Raw genomic sequence first — 19,942 nt, forward strand, 5'->3', positions numbered from 1 at the left:
CTCAGCTAAATCTCTCTGCTCTGGCAGAATAGCAGGGAACATGAGGAAGAGGGCAGGGGTGAAAAATAGGACCATCTCCTCTGGAGCAGCTTCCACTGTGGCTATCTTTTCCCATCTCTGAGCAAAGTGAGCCTGGCTATAGGGGCCTGACTCTCCCTTGCTCTCTCAGCTGCCAGCCACAAGTAAATCAGACCTGATGCCTGTGGCTAAAGGCAAAGCAAATGGTTTCCATTACCCAGGTATTTATTTTGCACCTGCTGCTGTGACATCTGTGTAATAACAGTTACATATGACAAAAGGTAGTCTGACCTGACTTCGAGTATTTCATTGCTTTTTTTTCATTGTGCTGAGTGAGCAAGCAAGCAGAGGACTCATATTCTCCATGGGAGGTAGGATTGTAGAATCATTTAGGTTGGAAAAGACCTTTAAGATCATCGTGGTGCCATAGACCATCCAGCTGAGACACCTGTGGAGTGGCAAGGGCGAAGACCTTCGCTGTCAGGAATCTTAAACCCTTGTTTCCAATGTGCCTCATTGGTACAGCTCAGATGCAGTAAAGGAGTAAAATACTATCAGTAAATTTCAGAAAGTTCAGTATTTGCATTTCATTTGGAAACCTATGACATTTTGGCATATTTTCACTGGAAGGCCAGAGCAAGGCTGATTGAAGATCAGTGTCGGCATTAAAATATACAAGGTATGGAGAGCCGGTGCGCTTCAGAACAAAGCCAGCCCGCCAGGCACAGAACCAGGGCAACCCTGGGACAGAGAATAGGACTGTTAGGGTTGCTGTTTTTTCTTAAATACAACATTGAACAAAGAGATTAATTCCCACACAACACTCTGAAACTATATCCATCTTCTTGGAGAGACACAGGTTCTTAGAGAAAATATGCTTGTTTTCAGAGCTTAGTTCATATAACCTGACATACAAGTATCAGGACTGGGGGTTGTTCAACTTTTCCTCTTACAGTGTGGCAGATAGGAAAGCACTGGAACAGCACCATTCTCGGTGTTCTCTCTGGCACAGTATGGCTAGTTTTCAAGGACAAAGAAACTTTTCCATCATTTGGATAAGCATGGATGACAGTTGTACTCTGGTAAAATTACGATGAGGAGCTCCAAAAAAATCTAAGCCTGAGTGACCATTCCCCTCCATCCATCTTGAAGGGACTATCAACATTTTGTTTACTGAAAATGCTAAAAGGTACTGCTGCCATTTATATATGACTGGTAAAGTTCTGACTCTATTTCTGGAAGCAAAGAAATAATTGCTTTCACCTTCCCACCTTGCATTGTCTTTAATTAGATGAAAATGTGACATAATGCCAGGAAGATAGAAGAAAATAATCTAGAAAGCAAAGACACTGGCATTAGTGCTTACTGCAATATACTTGTGAAGCCCTTCTGTTAGATTTAGGACTATATCTGATTTACATACAAGCCTGAACTCATCTGAGGTGAAGCACAGACTTTGGTTTTCCTTCAGTCACCTGAACACACCACTATCAACATCCTTTTTTTGCCCCTGCTAGACTCAACCCTTGTCTCTATAGCATCTTTTATCTACAGCCCACCACTCATATTACAGGGTTCTAGTTCATTCCATGTGACCCAATGTTGAAATGATTTGTATTGCTACAATTTCAAGTTCATTGAAAAGAAGGACTGTTTGGCTCTATCCTCTTTGCACCATGATGTGTGTTTTGTGACTGCTGAACATGGCAGCTTCTCACAAACAAGAAAGGAAGAAATGCCAAAGAAGTTGCCTCATCACATTAACAGAATGAGAGACAGTGCAAATTAAATCACACAGGTGGAAAAAGACCTTGGTAGGTTGTTTTGTTCTTTTTTTCCCCCATGTAGGTAGAAAAGATATTGCACATCGTAAAGAAAAATTGTCAGTTTCTGTGGTAAAATGTAAACTGGATATATTTGCCATAAATCTACTCAAATTTTGTTGCAGAGCATATAGGCAAAACTCTGTGCTTTCCTAGTTTTACATGCATTACAAGACAACTTGATCTACCCCCCTCTGAAAATGGAGAAAAGCCTGAAACACCTGCAACAGCCTCGCTCTCTGTTATTATTTTCACCCTTTATTTTTTGTTGGGAGTAGGGAGGGAAACGGAGAGAAAGATGGAGAAGGGATGGAAAAAGGAGCTATCAAGTAAGTCAAGATTGTGACTTACAGGAGTGAGGGGAAAAGCTGTTTTTTTTGAACTAGGATGGAGCAATCTGGCCCTCACAGTCCAATTCATTTAGAGGATACCCAGGAACTGGAGGGTTGCCTTTTCAGCAGTTGCTCCAGAGCAAAGTTTGCTTTGCCACCACCCATGATCCAAGGGCTCAGAGTCTGCAAAGCTGCTCCTATTGCTACCACAGCTCTTACCACATCATTGACTGCAAACACTGAACTGAATTTCCCAAGACTTTGGGAGCTATCTGGAGGCCCTGGGAAATTTCACTACAACTTGAGGTTAGGCAGGTCTGTGGGTTAAAACTGTTTTTTCCAGCAGCATGAGCACGCACACAGAAACAAGAGCCAGGTTCTCCTCAGAGACTGGTTTTACACTGTTTCAAGAGTGTTATTCTTGTTCCTCATTTACACTCCCAGGAGAGGAAACCGACTCAATATCTCACTTATTTGTAGGCACTTGTGATAGCAGATTGAGGTTTCCCAGCTCAGTAAGAAGTCAAACGATCCAGTAACTGACTCTGCATCTCAATTACTGAGGATACAGGAACAATAATGCATTTTATCCTCTTTCATCTGGCTACTCTTGCCACACCCTATGCAGGGAGGAAAGGTACATTATGCTGCTTGTACGTAAGGGTTATTTTGGAAGTAACACAACCCAAGGAGAACACCTCATTAGGGTTTCAACGAGGGATTACACGCAGGTATCAAGGGGCAAATAAGCCAGGCGTTTTCAGCATTATTCTTGTTTAATGTTATGAAATGGCTTTCAAAACTCTGGATGCAAATAAAACTTTCCAATAGGCTGCCAGGAACAGTCATGCCAATAATGCCATGCCAATGTGAATGAAGTTGGAGTGTTTTTCTTTGTAGCAATCAGACGTGCCACACAATGCATTTCTGTGGAGTTCTCTTTCTTGGGTGGTTGAAATCACTTGGCTGGCAGCCTCATGCCTCCCAGCTCACCTGAGGCATGCTGTAATCAGCCAGAACTGCGCTGCATGTCATGTCTTACTGCTTCCAGAAAATATACAAATTTCCTTCCCTTCTATTCCCTTTGTGAATGAGTCCCTTAGGGGTATGGTTTTAAGACAGTGCACAAGAAGCCTTTGCAGATCCTCGTAACGCATAATGAGATTTGTGTGCCTGCCTACTTTCTCTGAAAATGAACCCTAGAACAGCAGAAGTGACTTGGTCTGGCACTCGCTTGGTCCTTTTGACCTCCCTCTTGTGACAGGAGAAAGACTTCCCCCTCCTTCTCTTACAGAAAGCCTGGAGGGTAGGTTTTTATGATGTGCTGTCTGGCCTTGCAGTAAACAGAGACGTTTCTTGAGGTTTTTAGAGTCACCAGCTCCAGTTCTGAAGAAAGACACAGTTGTTCAGCACTTCATGGGATAAACTTGTCTTAAGAGTACAGGTGCAATGAGTCTGCATGTCCTATGAACAGAAGGCTTGAATGCAGAGTTTTTGCTTCAAAATGACATCAGAAAACACTGTAAGTCCTAGAGAGGTAAATGCTTCTGACTAGTAGAAAAGTCTTACCTGCAGAATAGGTGTCAAGAGCTCATGCTCTTTACAAGCCTTTTTTTTTTTTGTTATTACTGCACCCTGCAGTATTCAGTGAAGTGGCTCAGTGAAAATTTCCCTACAAAGATTCATGTAAGCTTCTTGTACACAGCCTATTGTCAATATTTTTTTTAAGACCTACAAAAAAATAGTCAGAGAAAGAACATGCTATAAACCACCACCAAAACCTCTGGGCTGTTATGGATTGTGGGAAGGTTTCTTGCAGTCTGCCAGGATCCATGCTGAGTGCCTGGGGAGCTGAAAACTGTTCTTGTCCTGTGATAAGGGCTTTACATGAAGCTGGCTCTGCTGGAGGCACAGCAACTTACAGCTTGTGTTGAACCAGCAGCGCCAAAATGCCCCTTACAACCAGCATCAATTGATGTCAAAAATGCTCCTGCCCTATAACCTAAGTAAAGAATGTGAGTTTAATGGGGAAATATACATTGGAAAGTATAACTGAGATCAAGGTATTGTGTGCCTAGGCCATGCACACAGCATTCTGTTTTTTCTCACTGAGAACCACCAGGCTGTACCTCACAGTTTCTTGGGTTTTGCCTTGGGCCTGGTCTAGATGTACTTCTGCACTAGTAAAACACAGCAAGTGCAGTAAGTGTTTACCCCCTCTGATGTTACCATTTCGTCTGGTCTAATAAGATCCAGCTTTTATTTATGTGTGTAGCTGCGCCTGTGAGAGGCAGGAAGAACACACCAGCTGGGGAGGAAAAAGAAAAAAGAAAATATTCCCGGGTACCTACCCAAGGAGTTAATGCATTGGGGCATATGTGAAGGAGTTAAAACACTATGCAGGTACAGATCCTGTGGCAATTACAAATGTTATTGAAATAAAAACCAGAAACAGGAAGCCAAAAAACAGGTCCCTAAGGCAGGCATCTGTCTTAAATGATATCATTTGTCAAGTTTCCAGCATTTTGTGGTTGTGAACACAAAAAGAAGTTCTGTGTTACACTAAGGACATTACATACTCATTAGTTGGAATGTTCCTGAAGTACATAATACAGGATTTTCATTTAATAAGAAGCAGCTACTTGCAACTGCATTGCACATAAAATAAATTCTGGGCATGCTAATTGCCATTCAAGGATGTTCTACCTAATTTTTGACAGGTTTTTCTTCCCCTCCCCCCTTAGACTACACTGTAAAAATTGTAAGCAGATTCTATTACTAAAGTTTTGAAATCTTTGGAGAATATTTTATTTCTGAAATCTGAATTTCTTCAGTCCTGAATTATAAAGGTTTTAATGCAGATATTAAAGAACAAAAGAAAAACAAACCAAAAAACCCCACCAAACCAAGTTATCTACAGGAATATTGTAGCAAGAAGTGGAGTAGTAAGAAGGCAAAATACATACACATACATATACATGTGTGTCTCTTGGTATAATAACTCTCCAAGTCAAACCCCCCCACCTCGAAGAACAAACCTAGCTTTAATTAATTGGTTTAGTTCCTCTATCTGAACACTATTAGTGTATTAGTTTTAACTAATATATAAGCTTCCCCCTCACTGCCCTGCCAATGACCTTAAGCTTCACATGGTAGGAAAGCCACTTGCTGTAGAATAGAAAAGTAATTTATCCACCATGATTGTTCAGCCCTGGCCCCTCTGTAAAACAGCAACTGACAATTGTGCTGTGTTATGGATGGTACGTTTGTGGTGTGTACAATAGTGGTCAGAGCATCAAACTCACTTCCCCGAACACTGCAGGCAGGATTTGAAAAGTGATTCTAGAGAGAAGCGACCACTTGCTGAGCAATGTCCCTCCATTTCCAAATATATATTTTTTTTCCAAGTAACTCCCCCCATTTTTTTTTTTTTTCTCAAAAGAAAGATCAGTGTTGTTCTCTCAGTTTAAGTAAGAGCAGTATGTAGTTTTCCATTCATAAAAGTATGTCATAATAATAACAATGAAAAAAGATGTTACATTGCTTTTATTTTACCTGGGATTTCCCTGCTTCTTTCCACATTTCCAGCATTCAGCATATTCCCTCAAAACATAATAAATTTCTATTCTGTAGCTTAAGGGATCCATCAGTTAAAATGTTAGTCTTTCATCTTTATTACCCTCCCATTAAAATGAAAGAAACCGGGACACACTTCAGTTTAGAAGAAGCAATTTAGTTGGTAATGTCCTTACTACTCAAGTCTTTACAAAGAGAGAAAGTGCATTATTGCTTATATTTCACACATCTATCTGCATAAGAAGCAACTAAAGCTTTCAGACACATATGATATTAAATTTAATAATATTCTTTGATTAGATTATTTTATTACAACATTTTTCCATTACTAGTCATTTCCCGTACACATTTACATTCATAAAACCTGCAGGTTTTTCTTTGTTTGTATGTGTTTATATGTATTCATAAAGCAAGGAAAAGATTTTCTGGCTTGCTACAGCTGTTATATTTGAAAAGAACAGATTAATAACTAGCCACCACGTAGGACCAGGTTTTCTTGTACACTGCACCAGTAACCCTTTGCTATAATGAGGACACAAAGAGGCTCACATCAGGCTGCTCCTCTTCTTCATAACTCAAAAGCGTCACAGTGGCAATAGCCTCTAGTGCTATTTGTCTTTAGTGCAGTTGTGACACTTCGGCATGATCCATAATTTGGCAGCTATTTACCGTGACATTTCCCTTCAGTGCAGCCATAACATTCAGTGAAGCCATTATTTGGTTCCATTTACCATATAAATTGTATTGTCGTGCATGCATGCTAGCAGCTACATTAGGTACCTGAAAATGAGTAAATCTTGTAAAATAGATACTAACAGCTATTCAGCAGAGAAATTTCTTTACTCCTCAGACAGAAGTAGGAATATATATAATATCTGCAAACTCTGCTGCAAACTTTTCCTTGAGAGATTGCAATTATCTGTATTTACATGACACAGCAGTTACTCAATATCCAGTTACTAAAGACACACTTTATGTGTATATACTTTACACACATTTGCACGCATGCAAACATACAGCAAACTATCGCCTGGTAGAAACCCAACTTGATTCAAAAAGGTATTAGGAGAATCCAGCATAGCAATTAAGTAGGAAGCATATCTGTAAAATGTGCTGAGGGTTGCAAGCCAGGAGAGAGCGAGTGAGTACGTGTGTGTCCGTGTGCGCGTGCGTATGCACACATGTGACAGACTCAGGAAAAAAGCCAGCTCTTCATCTAGTTCTTTGTTGTTTTTCCATGGAAGCATATGTGTGTAGGGAAGGGAAATTCGGTTATTAGCCTCGGCAAACAATGCCAGATTCCTCTGTAGAAAATTCATTTAGAAAGGTAAAATTAGGATGTAGTGCTAGCAACCACATCTCAATGAGCTGCTATTATTAATAGTATTATTATTTAAATCCCTGCTCTCTACATATAGTATACTTAGTACTTCCAAGGCAAATGTATTATTATTTTTAATCATTTAAGTCCCCACTGTGCACACAGCTTTTAATACACCTTTTTTGCAAGCATATTAAGTGTATTGTTATTAATCCCTTGCTGTGACTCTACAGTATTTCTTTTCCTTGTATGTTCAATGTCCTATCATCATTTAAACCTCTCAGTGTGTGCATGCCATATACATTTTCCTAGGCATCTAATATTTAAACATTATTTAAATCCATCATAGCTTACTTATTCAAAGGCAGCCCTGCTCCCTGTAACTTTGCAGAACGTACTTTTAAATAAGGAGAAGTTAGGGGTTTTCCCCCTGCAGCAAGACAAAATTTACGAAACTCATCAAAAAGGCCTTATCTGCATGTTTAAGAAATACTTTTCACCCTCTCTGCATTGATAATGTTCTCTTTCAGCAATTTAAACATAGAAGTTGTACCTTTAAAAACAAAAAATACTTCTTCATTCCATATTCATTCATGGAAGAGTTATCATGTTGACCCTGAGCTACCCCTTCAGCTTAACATAAACATTTGATGAAAAAGGCAAGCCCAATGACCATAGCCTAACCTAAACACAAAAACGACTATGAAATTTGTACATTGGCTATCCACGTTATGCATATAACAAATGTAAACCTTTTATTAATGCTGTGATCAGTATGAAAGTGCTAAACAGCAATCTGAAGCCAAAATTAAAATGAACAATGTGTCGTATCTGAATATATGTGTGAAACCTCCAAAGGTTCCTCTCTTCCCCTATTTTGATCAGTGAAGAAGCCTGGGGCAGTTGCATTATGCAATGTTATATATGAAGTAACATTTTAAAAAGAAAGTAGAACGTATGTCCAAACAGAATCCTGTTACAGGAAGTATTTTTTATGACAAAAACATATGGAATTCGCTGCCTTAGAAACACCAAATCTATTGAACTGACAGTGATCAACACATCTGAAAATTGGGCCACTTGGATGGTTTGGGCATTTGACTGCAGGAATTTAATCTGAAAAAATTGTTACTCATGCAAATCTTCTGTACATATCACAGATGTACCCAACTGTTTTGTTTGTTTGTTTGTTTTTTATTTTCCCACAGTACATCCCAAACAACGTCAGTTTTTTAAGATGCATTTAATGACCAAGGACTTCACCTTATCCCTGAACAAGAAAAGACATCACATGCCTAGGAATAAAATGCTGAGAACTTTGCATGCTCTTTATGGTACTTGAGTGTTTGCATCCTTCTAGCATTCAGCTGGAAAGCCAATATACCCTTCTAATGATGCAAAACACAAACACAACACAATATTTGCATTATCAGAGTTGAACGAGGAAGTATGTTTCTGACATATCTTACCTAAGACAAAGATCGTACTTAAAACAAAAATCATGGTGATTTGATGCTCACCTTGAGTAAAAGAGAATAATGCTCACAAAGACTCAATCCATTCCACCTTTCCCCAAAATCCACCAAAGTGAGACTAAACCTAGCAGTCAGGCATGGCCCAAGAAAGGGACAGTTCTCCATTGTATACAATTCTTTATGATGCTAATGAGATATGTACTAAAAATTTACGTTAAGAATGCACTAAATCAAAATTAGAAATATTTTTCTGTCTGAATTGCTGAATAAAATGTATGTTTTCCAGTGTTACAATCAAAAATGTTGTGTATAGTCAGTCCTGAATAATGCCCTAAAATTAAGTGCAATCCTGGATTTTCTCCTTCAAGTCCTAGACATTATCAGCCCCTCATTATGTTTATTATGAGGCATATGATCTTAGGAAATTTCCATCTCTTCAACTGCATACAAACAAATGTAATTTCAAAAGATGTGGCAAAATTGGCCTTTAACATCTGAAAAGTTTGCGATGGAAAAAAGGATGTAGAGCAAGCAGTTTTAAGTATTTAATTGTTCTGGAAAATGTTATGCTTCTAGCTGGAATTCCCACTGTATGTACCATTAATAATATTCTCTAGGTGAGGAAGAATTTTTGAAACTTTACAAAACCCTTTAACTGTACCCACTAGAAAACCTTTGGCTGAGCATCTGTACATGTACCAGGTATTGTGACTACAGATTTAAAATGGTCCTGCTGTTTGTAACAGGGCTTCTGCAGAAGCAGTACTTGGTAAAAGTAGAAGTAGCAGCCTGATTATGGGAAGTCCCTTCAAGAATGATCAGTCAAATAACTCTGAAAAACAGAATATCTGAAAAAGAGCTCGTCAGCAAGAAACATATAATTATGAATAAATGCCACAAATATTTAAATAGCTTTTAAAACTTTATTTAATCTTCAAAAATATACAGGACCTGAACACACATGAACATGGCTCAAAATCCCATTCCAATAATCTTTAAATACTGACTAAAGGGGAGACAGGACAATAAACAGTTACAGTAGAAAATGAAAAGGCAACAAAATGAGACTATACTGCAACTTGTAGTTAGAGATTTAAAAGAAAATTGCACAGTTGTTTATAGTTACGAAAGACAGGATTAAAAAAAAAAAAAAAAAAAAAAGTCAAGTTGCTTAATATTACCAACATGTCAGGATTGGAGGATAAATTTCCCTGTGTAACCAGTCAAGGAATATTACTATGATCCATGATGCAACTGAATTATGATTATCATGTTTGTGACAGAAAATCAAGAGCATTTTTTCCTCAGAAACTTCAAAAGATTAATAGAGCAATCCAAAGTTACTACTCTACTTATTCTTGTTCTAACAATTTTATTTTTAAATCAGGGAATCAAAATTGCTGAAAGATTTTTTTTTTTTCTGAGCTCAACTACATATGAAGTCTTATCAAATCAGGCTGACAGACTAAATCTGCCTCTGCATCAAGACTTATTCTGTCAAGAACAATGTTCTTGTCTCACGCTAACCTAAGTGACAGTATCAAATACAGGCCCATTATGTCCCTGCTACAGCCACTGATTTAAACACTTGTAAGAAAATAAAAACAAACAAAACAAAACCAAAAAACCACAAACAAACCCATGTCTTTTATTAACACTTTAATGCTGTTTTTTTTTTTAATATAATATCCATTACTAAGCTTAAAAATAGAAATTGTTTCTAGTAAATCTGAGGCATAAAGTGCCCATTTTCTCTCTTCTGATTTATATCATTGTTCTGTTTTTACAGCTTACTGCTGACAGAGTGAGGTAATTCAACTACAATTTTTCCAATGTTTTTTCCCATGTACATGTAATCTACAGCACGGAATACAGATTCCAAGCCAGTGAACTTGCCCTCCGGAGACATGTCTCCAAAGTCCACCTCACAAACCAGGTCTCCTCTTTCATACATCTTGAGCAAATGCTGCAGAGCCATTTTGTAGTCAGAAAGGTAATGGCTCAAGAAGAAACCTCGGACGCTAGCAGACTTCTTCAACAGTTTTGCTGGCAGTAACTCCGCTTTAATGGGCTGAAGGCCAGTGGGGTTTTGGTAGCCAGCGATAAACCCAATAACTATCAGGCGCCCTTTGATAGCCAAGGCATCGAGAGCCAAGTCAAACATCTTTCCCCCAACAGATTCATACACCACATCCACACCTTCAGGATAGTCCTTCCTAAGCACAGAGCCGACATTTTCAGTTTTATAGTTGATGGTATGGTCACAGCCAATGGATTTCAGAAAGCCACCCTTTCCATCACTGGAGCAGGTTCCAATGACGTGGCATTTTGCTTTCTTTGCAAGCTGCACAGCGAACTGGCCCGTTCCTCCAGCCGCTGCTGTCACCAGAACCTTCTGGCCTTCAGACAGGTCCCCCAGCTCTTTCAAACTGAGGTATGCAGTTGCACCACTTACCATTAAAGTGAGAAACTCGGGTTTCACGGAGGGCAGAGGGACTGCTTGTCTGGCAGGCACAACTGTGTATTCAGCAAAGGAACCTGCTTTCACGTAGGCCACAGCTTGACCCACTGTGAAATCTGCACTAGCACTGAGTCCTAACCCTACCACTTCACCGACACCTTCAAAGCCTATATCAAAGGGGGGTTTAACTGAAGCGTCATATCGACCGGCCGAGTAGTTTATATCGGATGCATTAATGCCGACAAATCTAGAAGAAAACAAAAATGTATTAATGAGATTTACTCCTTACCAAGTTTTCATTGTATGAGAAACCTTATATTCAAATTTTTGGGATAAGTACAAGATTTGTTCTGATTATCTGGATATTTAAATAATGAGTACGCTCCAAAGATTACTTTCATCAGACTTCCATAGTTTCCATTCTCTTATTCTGGAATTACAGATAAATTTTCTAAACAAAAAGAAACAACACGAAGCTGTAAAAAGTAAAACCCAAAACAAAATCCCTTATATTTTCCTTAAGTCCACTTGACTAAAGTAAACAAGCTGAAAATAAATCCGTAAAAGATTAAAGCATGAAAATTAATTGACCACTTCATACAAGATGTGAAAACACAGAAGAATAAAACATGCAGAGCGGTAAATATGTGGATTCTGGCAACAAATTTATATTTTTGAATATAATAATACTGTTAATGACTAATGATCATATTAACTATCGATGTCATTTGCAAGGTCATGTTACTGTAGGCAAGTACTTTTTAATTGATGGAGTCACTACAGCAAATTTGCCTTTTGATGTAGCTAATGTCAATGTTAAAATATTTTTCTTTATATAAATTACTTGCAACACATCAGAACAACCTTGCACAAAGGAGTAAAATTGTAAAACTGAATATCAAGTCTTACTGACCTCTAACAGGTGAAAATGGATGGCAATTTTTTTTTTTTTTTTTTTTTTTTTTTTTTAAGAGAAAGATAGAGACATTCTACTACTTGATTAAGCGCTAGGAGATAATGCGTAAAACAAAGTTATGATCTGGCTCAAATGCAAAGACTTTTTTTTTTTTTTTTTTTTTTTTTTTTTTTTTTTAAGTAACTACCTTTATACAGGCAAGAGAAGAGATACTGGGGAAGGTTCTGCTAACTGGAAAATGTAAAAAAACCCCACACGAAACAGCGTATACCAGGACTGTTTCTATGTGATGACGTGACAACCTAAAAGGGGTACTTGACACCATGCAAAAGCTGCACAAGTAGGCAAACAGTGCACTTTTAATTGTTGCAGTAAGCAACAAGCTCAGCTCGCACGTGTGTGTAGTTTTAAATTGCTTGCACACAGAGCGAAGGGAACTAAAACAGCTTTGCTCCTTTAGATATTCTTCATTCTTTACAACATGGGGAGCTTCAAACTTTTACCAACGTTATGTATAAAAAGACTCGCAAGCGTAAACATATCCATGCATAAAATAAGTAAAAGTGACTGTAGCTCTCGGTAATCCTGCCTTTAACTCGCCGCTCTGCCGCAACAAAAAATGCCTGCGTCTTGTTCGCAGATACAAAAAATCTTCTATCCCTCTTTAAGGTGACTCCCGTACAGGCGTGCTAAAAGATGCATAAAAATTGGTAACAGAGTTGCAGCTTCCGAGGCAAACGGCGTCCCTCGGGCGCCAGGCGAGACGCTGCACCAGCCTCCTCCCGCTCTTACACCCCAACTTCTAGGGAGGGCAGCGTTGGGTGAGAGCCCGGTGGGGAGCTGCGCTCGCCCCCTCACCGGCTTCGCCTAGCCGGGGCTCTCGGTAGCTGCGAGGGCAGCCCGGGGCGCCGGCTCTGCCCCCGGCCCCAACCCGCAAGGGAGGTCCCGGCTCCCCGCGGGGCTCAGCCTCCCCTCCCCACGCTCTCGGCGCGCCTCCGCCCTGGCAGGACGCGGAGCAGCCGCGCCCGCGGCTGGGGCAGCGCACCCCGACAAGGGCAGGAAGCGCAGCGACAGGAGAACAAGCCCCCGTGTTTTTAAGACCTTCCCCTCCCGGCGCTGCACGGCGGCGGCCGGAACACAAAGGCAGGTAGAACAACAAACACTCTGAGGGCAAAAACTTTGCCTGCGGGGAAGGGGCGAGTCGTGCGCTGGGCCGGGCTCCCGCCGAGCAGGACTCCGGCACACGCACCGCTGCTTTTGTTCTGCAGCCGGAGAGGATGCGAACCCTTGCCCGGGCGGCACCGCAACTTGTGCGTGCGGCTGCGGGGGCCGCGGCGCAGCTTGGCGCTGCCCGGCCGCTCCCCGCAGCGCCGGGCAGGGGATGCGGGCTCTCCGCGGGGCCGGGGCCCGCCCGTGCCACACACACACAGACAGACACAGACACGGGGGTACACGCACCCGCTCCCTCCCCGTCTCTGCGGGGCTGCTGTGCCACGGGAAATGATCGTCCCTGGGCTTCTGGGTTCATCATTATTAATCAACGCAGCCCACCGTCTAGCCCTCCCCTCCGTTTTTTTTTTTTTTTTTTTTTTTTAACCTCCTTTTTATGGTGTGCAAACTCAAAACTCCTGGTCGCATTGTACGGGCTTTTTTTTTTTCTTTTTTCTTTTTTTTTAAGATTGTTTAGTCTCTTAAATTCCTTGCACATTAAAACAATCATACGCACCGTCTGTGTTAAAACATAGTGTCTAATTTGCCTTGCCATTCCAGCTGACAGAAGTGAGGTGGTAGGATGTGCCTACAGTTTCATAGATTATTTTGCTTTTAAAAGTAGGAAAAAAGGACGAATTACAAGTTTAAGATCAGTTTACTAACTTCTGAGACTGAGGAAAGTAGAGAGCACAGAAGTAACAAATGCTTGGAGTGCTAGTGGGTTTTAAAATCCCTTCCAGATCTTTTATGTTGCCTTCATTCACCTTCTTACTTTAAATCTGTTCTTTTATATAGAAGTTTCTAGTTGAGTTTTGCCCCTTACATTTCGAGATGCAAAGCTGAGGCAGGGTGTGAAGTAAGCCCGAGATTGGCTTTTCTCAAAATAATTACGCACATTGAGTCACTCGTTTTATTTATACTAAGCAGTGTTGAAACCCCTCGTACTGTTTATTATAGAAAACAGGAGGACGCTGCCGAGGGGAAGAAATGCCGTTTTGTGTACCACAACAAAGAGTGAGACACCGAAAACCAGCATCACAGCCTTAAACACAGACAAAACAAAGTCATCGAAACCAGTACTAAGAAAGAAAAAACATTATTTAGACCAAACAGCCAGCAGGAATAGCCCTTCACTTTCCCCACTGTGATCCTTTTAGTCCCCTGGTTCAAAAAGAAAGAAACTTTCTCAACCCTCTCTTACTCCCTTTTCTATAAACTTTGTTCCCATCTTCCAGCCCAAAAGTAAATCCTTACAGGTATTTTGGCAATGAAATGCTTCACTTCGTCAGGAAAATACTGAAAATCCCCCAACAACTTTAAGAAGGACTGAACCTTCACAGCCTTTGGACCTTTCTCCTGCAATAAAAAGGAAAACCCCTGGTTCTACACCCATCCCTCTTCCCCCCGCCCCCGCTCCAGAAAACAGGACAAACGGACATACAAAACTTAAATGGCTTCATTAAGGATTTATCACCTTTTCCCCTCCTCTTTCTCTCCTACACACACACACACACAAAAAAAAAAAAAAAAAAAAAGCTTAAATTAATTTCTAGTTTTGATGGATTTTTGAGTAAAAGATGGTTATTTTTTCTGTATAAAAAATTAGAATTAAGAGTTGGTGGCACAGCTCTCTAAAGCAGAAGAAAGTTTCCCCTAACTGCATCTTATTTCAAAATATCTATCTACACACAGATTTTAATTTCCTATTCCCATAAATCCCAAACCAGATTTTATTGTGGTGAATGAGGATTGTTTTGCATGAAAAGCTCAGAGCAATTAATACTATTCATGGGCGTGACTGGGACTAAAATGAACAAATCTGTAAATGCCTTCTTGGAACCCAAGTCTTTCAAGGTTTTGTTTTTAATTGTATATTTCTACCTATTAGAAAATGTATTGTTGTATTTTAGCTTGGTTGGTTGTTTTTAAAAAAACTAAACAGTCAGCGACTCATCCTCTCAGGATGGGATAGTCCTTCCCCAGAGTGACAGAGAAAGGGGGAAAATTCAGAACTTGATTCCTGCTGCAGCTTGTATAAAGTGAATGTTTTACAGTAACGTAATTGTGTCTTCGGTGATATTCTTCAGAAAAGAACAGTAAAGAGAGAAGAAATGCCACAAATAATAGAAAATGTATGAACTCTACAGCTAGACTTCATCACTCACCTCTTCCTCCCCTTCATCCCCACTCATGCATGTGTACCAGTAGAGGAACATGTGTGTAACAGGCTGATGTGTTGAAGCTCAGCAATTGCCTGCCTGAATCTGTGGACCAGCTCCTGCCTTTAGTGTGGTACGAGCCCTTTTACCATGAAGTGTGCATGTCCCATGAGCACCCAGGGAGCCCACCCAGCGAAGGGAGGGAGAAGGGAAGAGTTATACTGGAAGCTGTTAAAAAAAGAAAAAGAATAAATTTTTAAAATTTACAGGAGGGCAGGCAAGGGAGCGGGATGAGAAAGACTCCAAGTGCATGTAGGAGGGAGGGGGGTTGAGAAGCAAGGACGTTGCTCTGCCTTGCATTACCCAAGCAGAGTACTTGCTACTTGTATCTCAAATCTTTTGACCTCTTCCACAGAAAGAAATTTAACTCCAGCCGGATGGCTGCTTCACGCCATTACTGGATGCACCAACACAATGTTTTAGACTTGAGGTTTGGAGGGAATTTTGGTCTCAGAAATCTTAGTGGGAGACGTCAGCATCGAATTAAAATGCCACAGCAGTTTTCTCATCAGCGCCTGGAAGAGTCCCTGTTCTTTCTCCTTATCCCTTCTTCTCACTGTATTTGTGTGTTGCATGTGGACACATACATGTCACACATACACGCACAGTCACACACCGCCTTAGTAGACCTTGCACCATTGTTCTCAAGCCAACTTAGTGCTACTTAACATCTTTAAGCCCCCACGGCGAACATGGCAAACTATGTGTTACTACGATTTCCTTGCTTGACAAGAACCTGAGAGCTCCGCTCTCTCCCGTGCCAGCCACGCAGTCTGCTCCAAAGTTCCCGGAGTTTCGACTTCCTCTCGTGAGCAGAGAAACCTCTGAAGTTTAAAAGGTTTAGTTTTAGCGCAAGGAAGGAGCCACCGAGAACAAACAGGTTTTATGGAGACAGCTGCGGGGGGGAGGCACGTTTTGTCCTCGGAGTCTTCATTTCACGGCGAGCCGGTCACCGCGCCGGGCGTGGGATTTACGGTGTATTATGCTAAGCAAAATGTCACCTCCTCACTCTTCGCCCGACCCGGCTCCTCTCTAAAAGCCACCAACAACTGCGGGCCCGCGTCCTGCGAGGGAGGCCGAGGGCCGCCCTGCCCCCTCCGCGCCGCCCGCGCTTGGCGCGCAGAGCCGGGGGTGGTGCCGGGGCTGCCCGGGCTGCGGGCCCGGCCGCGGCCTCCCCGGTGAGTCACGGCTGCGCGGGGCCAGGCCGAGAGCGGAGTACGGGGCAGCGGGGCCTCGCCGAAGAGACAGCGGCCGGGCCAGGCCCGCACGCACACCGCGATCACGGGGCGGCATCGGCCCCGGGGGACTTGGTGCGGGTGCGCCGGGGACACGCTCACGCCCCGGGCACTACGTGCGTGTAACGAGCCGGGTCAGGCCCCGGGGGGGGCCCTGCGAGCGCTTCCCTCCGTCTCACTCCCTCCTCGGCACTCACCGAACGTAACTCTCGCCTCTTCCCCCCCCACTCCCCCCGCCCCCCCTTTGGCACAGGGGCCCTGGGTTGTTCCTCTTCCTTCGGGCAGGCGCACGCCGGGAGCAGCGCGCACAGACAGACGGACAGACACAGAGCCCCACCACAAGGGGAGGAGGAAGTGTCACCCCCACACACCTGGACAGGGTGACAGGGCTGTAGCACCAGCCGTTCAAAACAACAACAACGACGATAAAATGAAATTAACAGTCGCCAGATGGCGGCTGGTACAATTTTGGAGCCGGTCTCCGAAGTGAGGGAGCATGTGGGAGAGAGCAGGCCACAAGGTGCCAGGAGTCGGCGGGGGCCGCGGGGCCGGGGCGCGGGGGGGCGGGCGGGGGCTCACCTGTTCCTGACCAGGAGGTCTCCGTCTCCCGGGAGCGGCACGGGCGAGTCCTGCTGCAGGGTGACCGCTTCCCTGAAGTTTTGGCTCAGCTTAGTCACCACCAGCTTCTTCATGGAGCTGGGGATGGACGAGCCCTGGAAATCCACAAAGTGACGGGAGTAGGACATGTCCAGGATCGGCCGCGACCAGCTGCCACCGAAGCAGGACCAGGCGGGAGCCGCCGCGGCGCAGGATGGCTGCTGCCGCCACCACCACCGCGCTGCCCGGGAGCTCAGCAAAGCGCCGCTTTTCGCGCTAAAACTCATGCCCTGCCTCGGCTCTCCTCTCCCGCCCCGCTCGGGAGAGCTCCGGCTCGGGATTCTCCAGGCAGCTCGCAGGACGCGCCGGCAGGAGAAACTCCCCGCTCGCAGCTATGTGTGTACGTAAACAGAGCCCCCGAACAGCAGGTTCTCCCTCCCCTCCCAGCCGGCCCCTCCGCCGCCGGAGGAGCGGAGATGCCGCCGGAGGAGCAGCGGCAAGACGGTCCCCCTGCAGCAGCCGCTCGTCTTCTGCCGCCGCGGGCACGACCGAGGGGCGAGGCCGGCCCACTCCCGCGGCCGGTCCGTCCCGCCAGCGCCTGCCCCGCCTGCCTGCTCTGCCTTGCCAGCGAGGCAGGTATGCGGCGGGCCGGAGTATCTCCTAAAGGAGGTGGTGGTGGTGGTGGTGGCTCTTAGTTTGCACCCTGCCTCCGACCAAGGGGTTTAAAAATAGGGGAGAGCGAGAGGGGGGATAGACAGACGGACAGAGAGAAACGCCTCGGATTAGCCCCCCTCCCCCCCCCGCCCCGTTCTTTAGTTTACAAAAAGAGGGTATCTCCCTACAAAAAAAATAATTTAAAAAAAGGAATAAAAAAATACGGGAAGAAAGCGCGGTAAATTATCGGCCGAAAAAGGTTAGAGAAGTAGGGGGAAGTTGCAGCTAATCTCCTAATGTTGTTATTAGCCGCCGCCGAGGAGCCGCTGCCCGCGGGCGGACGCTCCGCCCCTTCCGTGCGAAACGTTTCACTTCCTCGCAAGGTGCTACGAATCAACCCCGAGACGGCGGCGGCTGCTCCGCGCCGGCCGCGGGAGGGGATTTAAACGGGCGAAGCTCTTCCCGCCGTCGCCGTCCTGCCGGGAGGGGAAGGGTAACAGGCTGCTGTCAGTTTGCTTGGGTCGCCGGGGTTTCCCTCGATACCTGATACTGTCAGAGAATCGTGCCCTTCCTTTCCCTCCTTGCTTCTTTCTTTCTTCTTTAAAAAAGAATAAAAACAAAAGAATATAGTCACCTCTCGGTGTAGATTACGTTTGGGTGAGGGAACCTGCGCAGGGAATCAGTTGGGTCAAGGGACCGAAGTCAGTGTTGTGATAGAGCCGCCAATCCCAACTTGGTACAAGTGCGTGGAGGGAGGCAATGTGATAGAGATGTTGCATTGATACCGCGTGTAGTTCCTAGAATTAACTCCATCCTACCAGTATAAACAGCTCAGTGCTTAATTGTGCGGTCGTAAGAAGAAAGAAAATCCCTTCTGCCCGAAAAAGAACAAAACTGCAGTTCCAAGTGTTTTCCTTTAGGAATCAGCTGGGTAGTTTTTATTTGCTTTCTTGACAAAAAAAAAAAAAAAAAAAAAAAAAAAAAAAAGGGAAGAACCCTTCTGTTCTCGCAGCTAACATTATATAAATCCCCAGACACATACTGTGCAAAATGTATTAGCAGTATGTTTCATATGCTGCAGTTCTCGCTCTGCAATCTGTTGGTATTTTGAAGTAAGGATGAACTGTAATCTCTCATAAATCATTTTTAATTCAGTGCTGGGTAGACGTGTGCCACGGCGAAGTATCATCTCCTGCCTGCCTCTTTCTTTTTTTTTTTTTTTTTTTCTCTCTTTTTAAGTTTGCTGGAAGAAGACCTCTGCTGAAGTTAAATCAGCACATGCGTCTTGCACAGCACTTTAGCAAGTGGATTATAATAACAACCCCCTCAACGCGTGTCTCACATGAGGAATCTTTTATGCCGTGCTGTATTAAGACTTTTTTTTTTTTTTTTTGTCATATTGTTTAGCTCTGGGAAAGAGAAAAAAATGAAAACAAAGCAATTAAAAAGATTGACAGGTATGGGTTTGTGTGAGACCTATTTGTAATTGTCAGGGTGACGTGGGCAAGAGGAGGAGGAGTAACAAACTGAAGCAGGAAAAGCAGCTCGATGTGTCTGTCTATCAGTTGAGACTGTCTGAGAGCCCTGGGATCCGAATGTGTGTTATATTTCAGTGAAAAGAGAAGAGAGGGAGAGTGGATCTCTTTCTCTCCCAGGAGTTTAGCGGGGGGGGGACAGTTCACGTTAATCTGTCCCACTCAGTGAATGTCTTTTCTTCCTCCCCCCCTCCCTCTCTGCACACACTCTCCGGGGTTTTTCTTGGTTTTGCCAATTTTTTGTGTGTGTGTGTGTTGTTTTTTGGTTTTGGGTTTTTTTTGTGGTTTTTTTATTTTTTTTTTTTCTTCTGTTGCAGATCGAGATCAGCAAAAAAAAAAAAAAATCCATGATAAAAAATGTGTTTGCATTATATTTAGTAGCAGAAGAAGCTTCGATTTGTGGAAGAGAAAAAAAAGGGAGAGCAAGAGAGAAAAGTAGTCCTCTCCGGTGGTGACACTGTTTGATCTGTGACTGTTTGGAAGGTGGAGGAGTGACTGACATTTCCCATCCGGTGTATATGTATGTATGGGGGCTTTACTCCTTTTTATGATTTGCTTCCTTGCTCTT

The 19,942-nt window shown here is 43.3% G+C and overlaps 1 protein-coding gene across 1 annotated transcript; it reads right to left on the bottom strand.

Moving 5' to 3' along the window:
- Positions 1 to 9,454: 9,454 nt before the first annotated feature.
- PTGR3 (prostaglandin reductase 3) lies at positions 9,455 to 18,191 on the bottom strand. Its single transcript, XM_040068722.2, has 2 exons — positions 17,168 to 18,191; positions 9,455 to 11,253 (listed from the first exon to the last, which is right to left on the bottom strand). The coding sequence occupies exons 1-2, from the start codon at positions 17,470 to 17,472 to the stop codon at positions 10,329 to 10,331; spliced, it is 1,230 nt and encodes a 409-aa protein (XP_039924656.1). The 5' UTR covers positions 17,473 to 18,191; the 3' UTR covers positions 9,455 to 10,328.
- Between the last annotated feature and the right edge of the window lie 1,751 nt (positions 18,192 to 19,942).

Source organism: Hirundo rustica, chromosome 1 (assembly GCF_015227805.2).
Source record: "Hirundo rustica isolate bHirRus1 chromosome 1, bHirRus1.pri.v3, whole genome shotgun sequence".
In the NCBI taxonomy this organism is placed as follows: Eukaryota; Metazoa; Chordata; class Aves; order Passeriformes; family Hirundinidae; genus Hirundo; species Hirundo rustica.

What these genes read in the sequence shown, in the direction of transcription:
- PTGR3 (XM_040068722.2), bottom strand. Translation starts at nt 17,472, where the DNA reads ATGAGTTTTAGCGCGAAAAGCGGCGCTTTGCTGAGCTCCCGGGCAGCG. An exon ending in GACCTCCTGGTCAGGAACAG is followed by an intron (nt 11,254 to 17,167) that starts GTGAGCCCCCGC and finishes GTTTTCTTCTAG; the next exon opens with ATTTGTCGGCATTAATGCAT.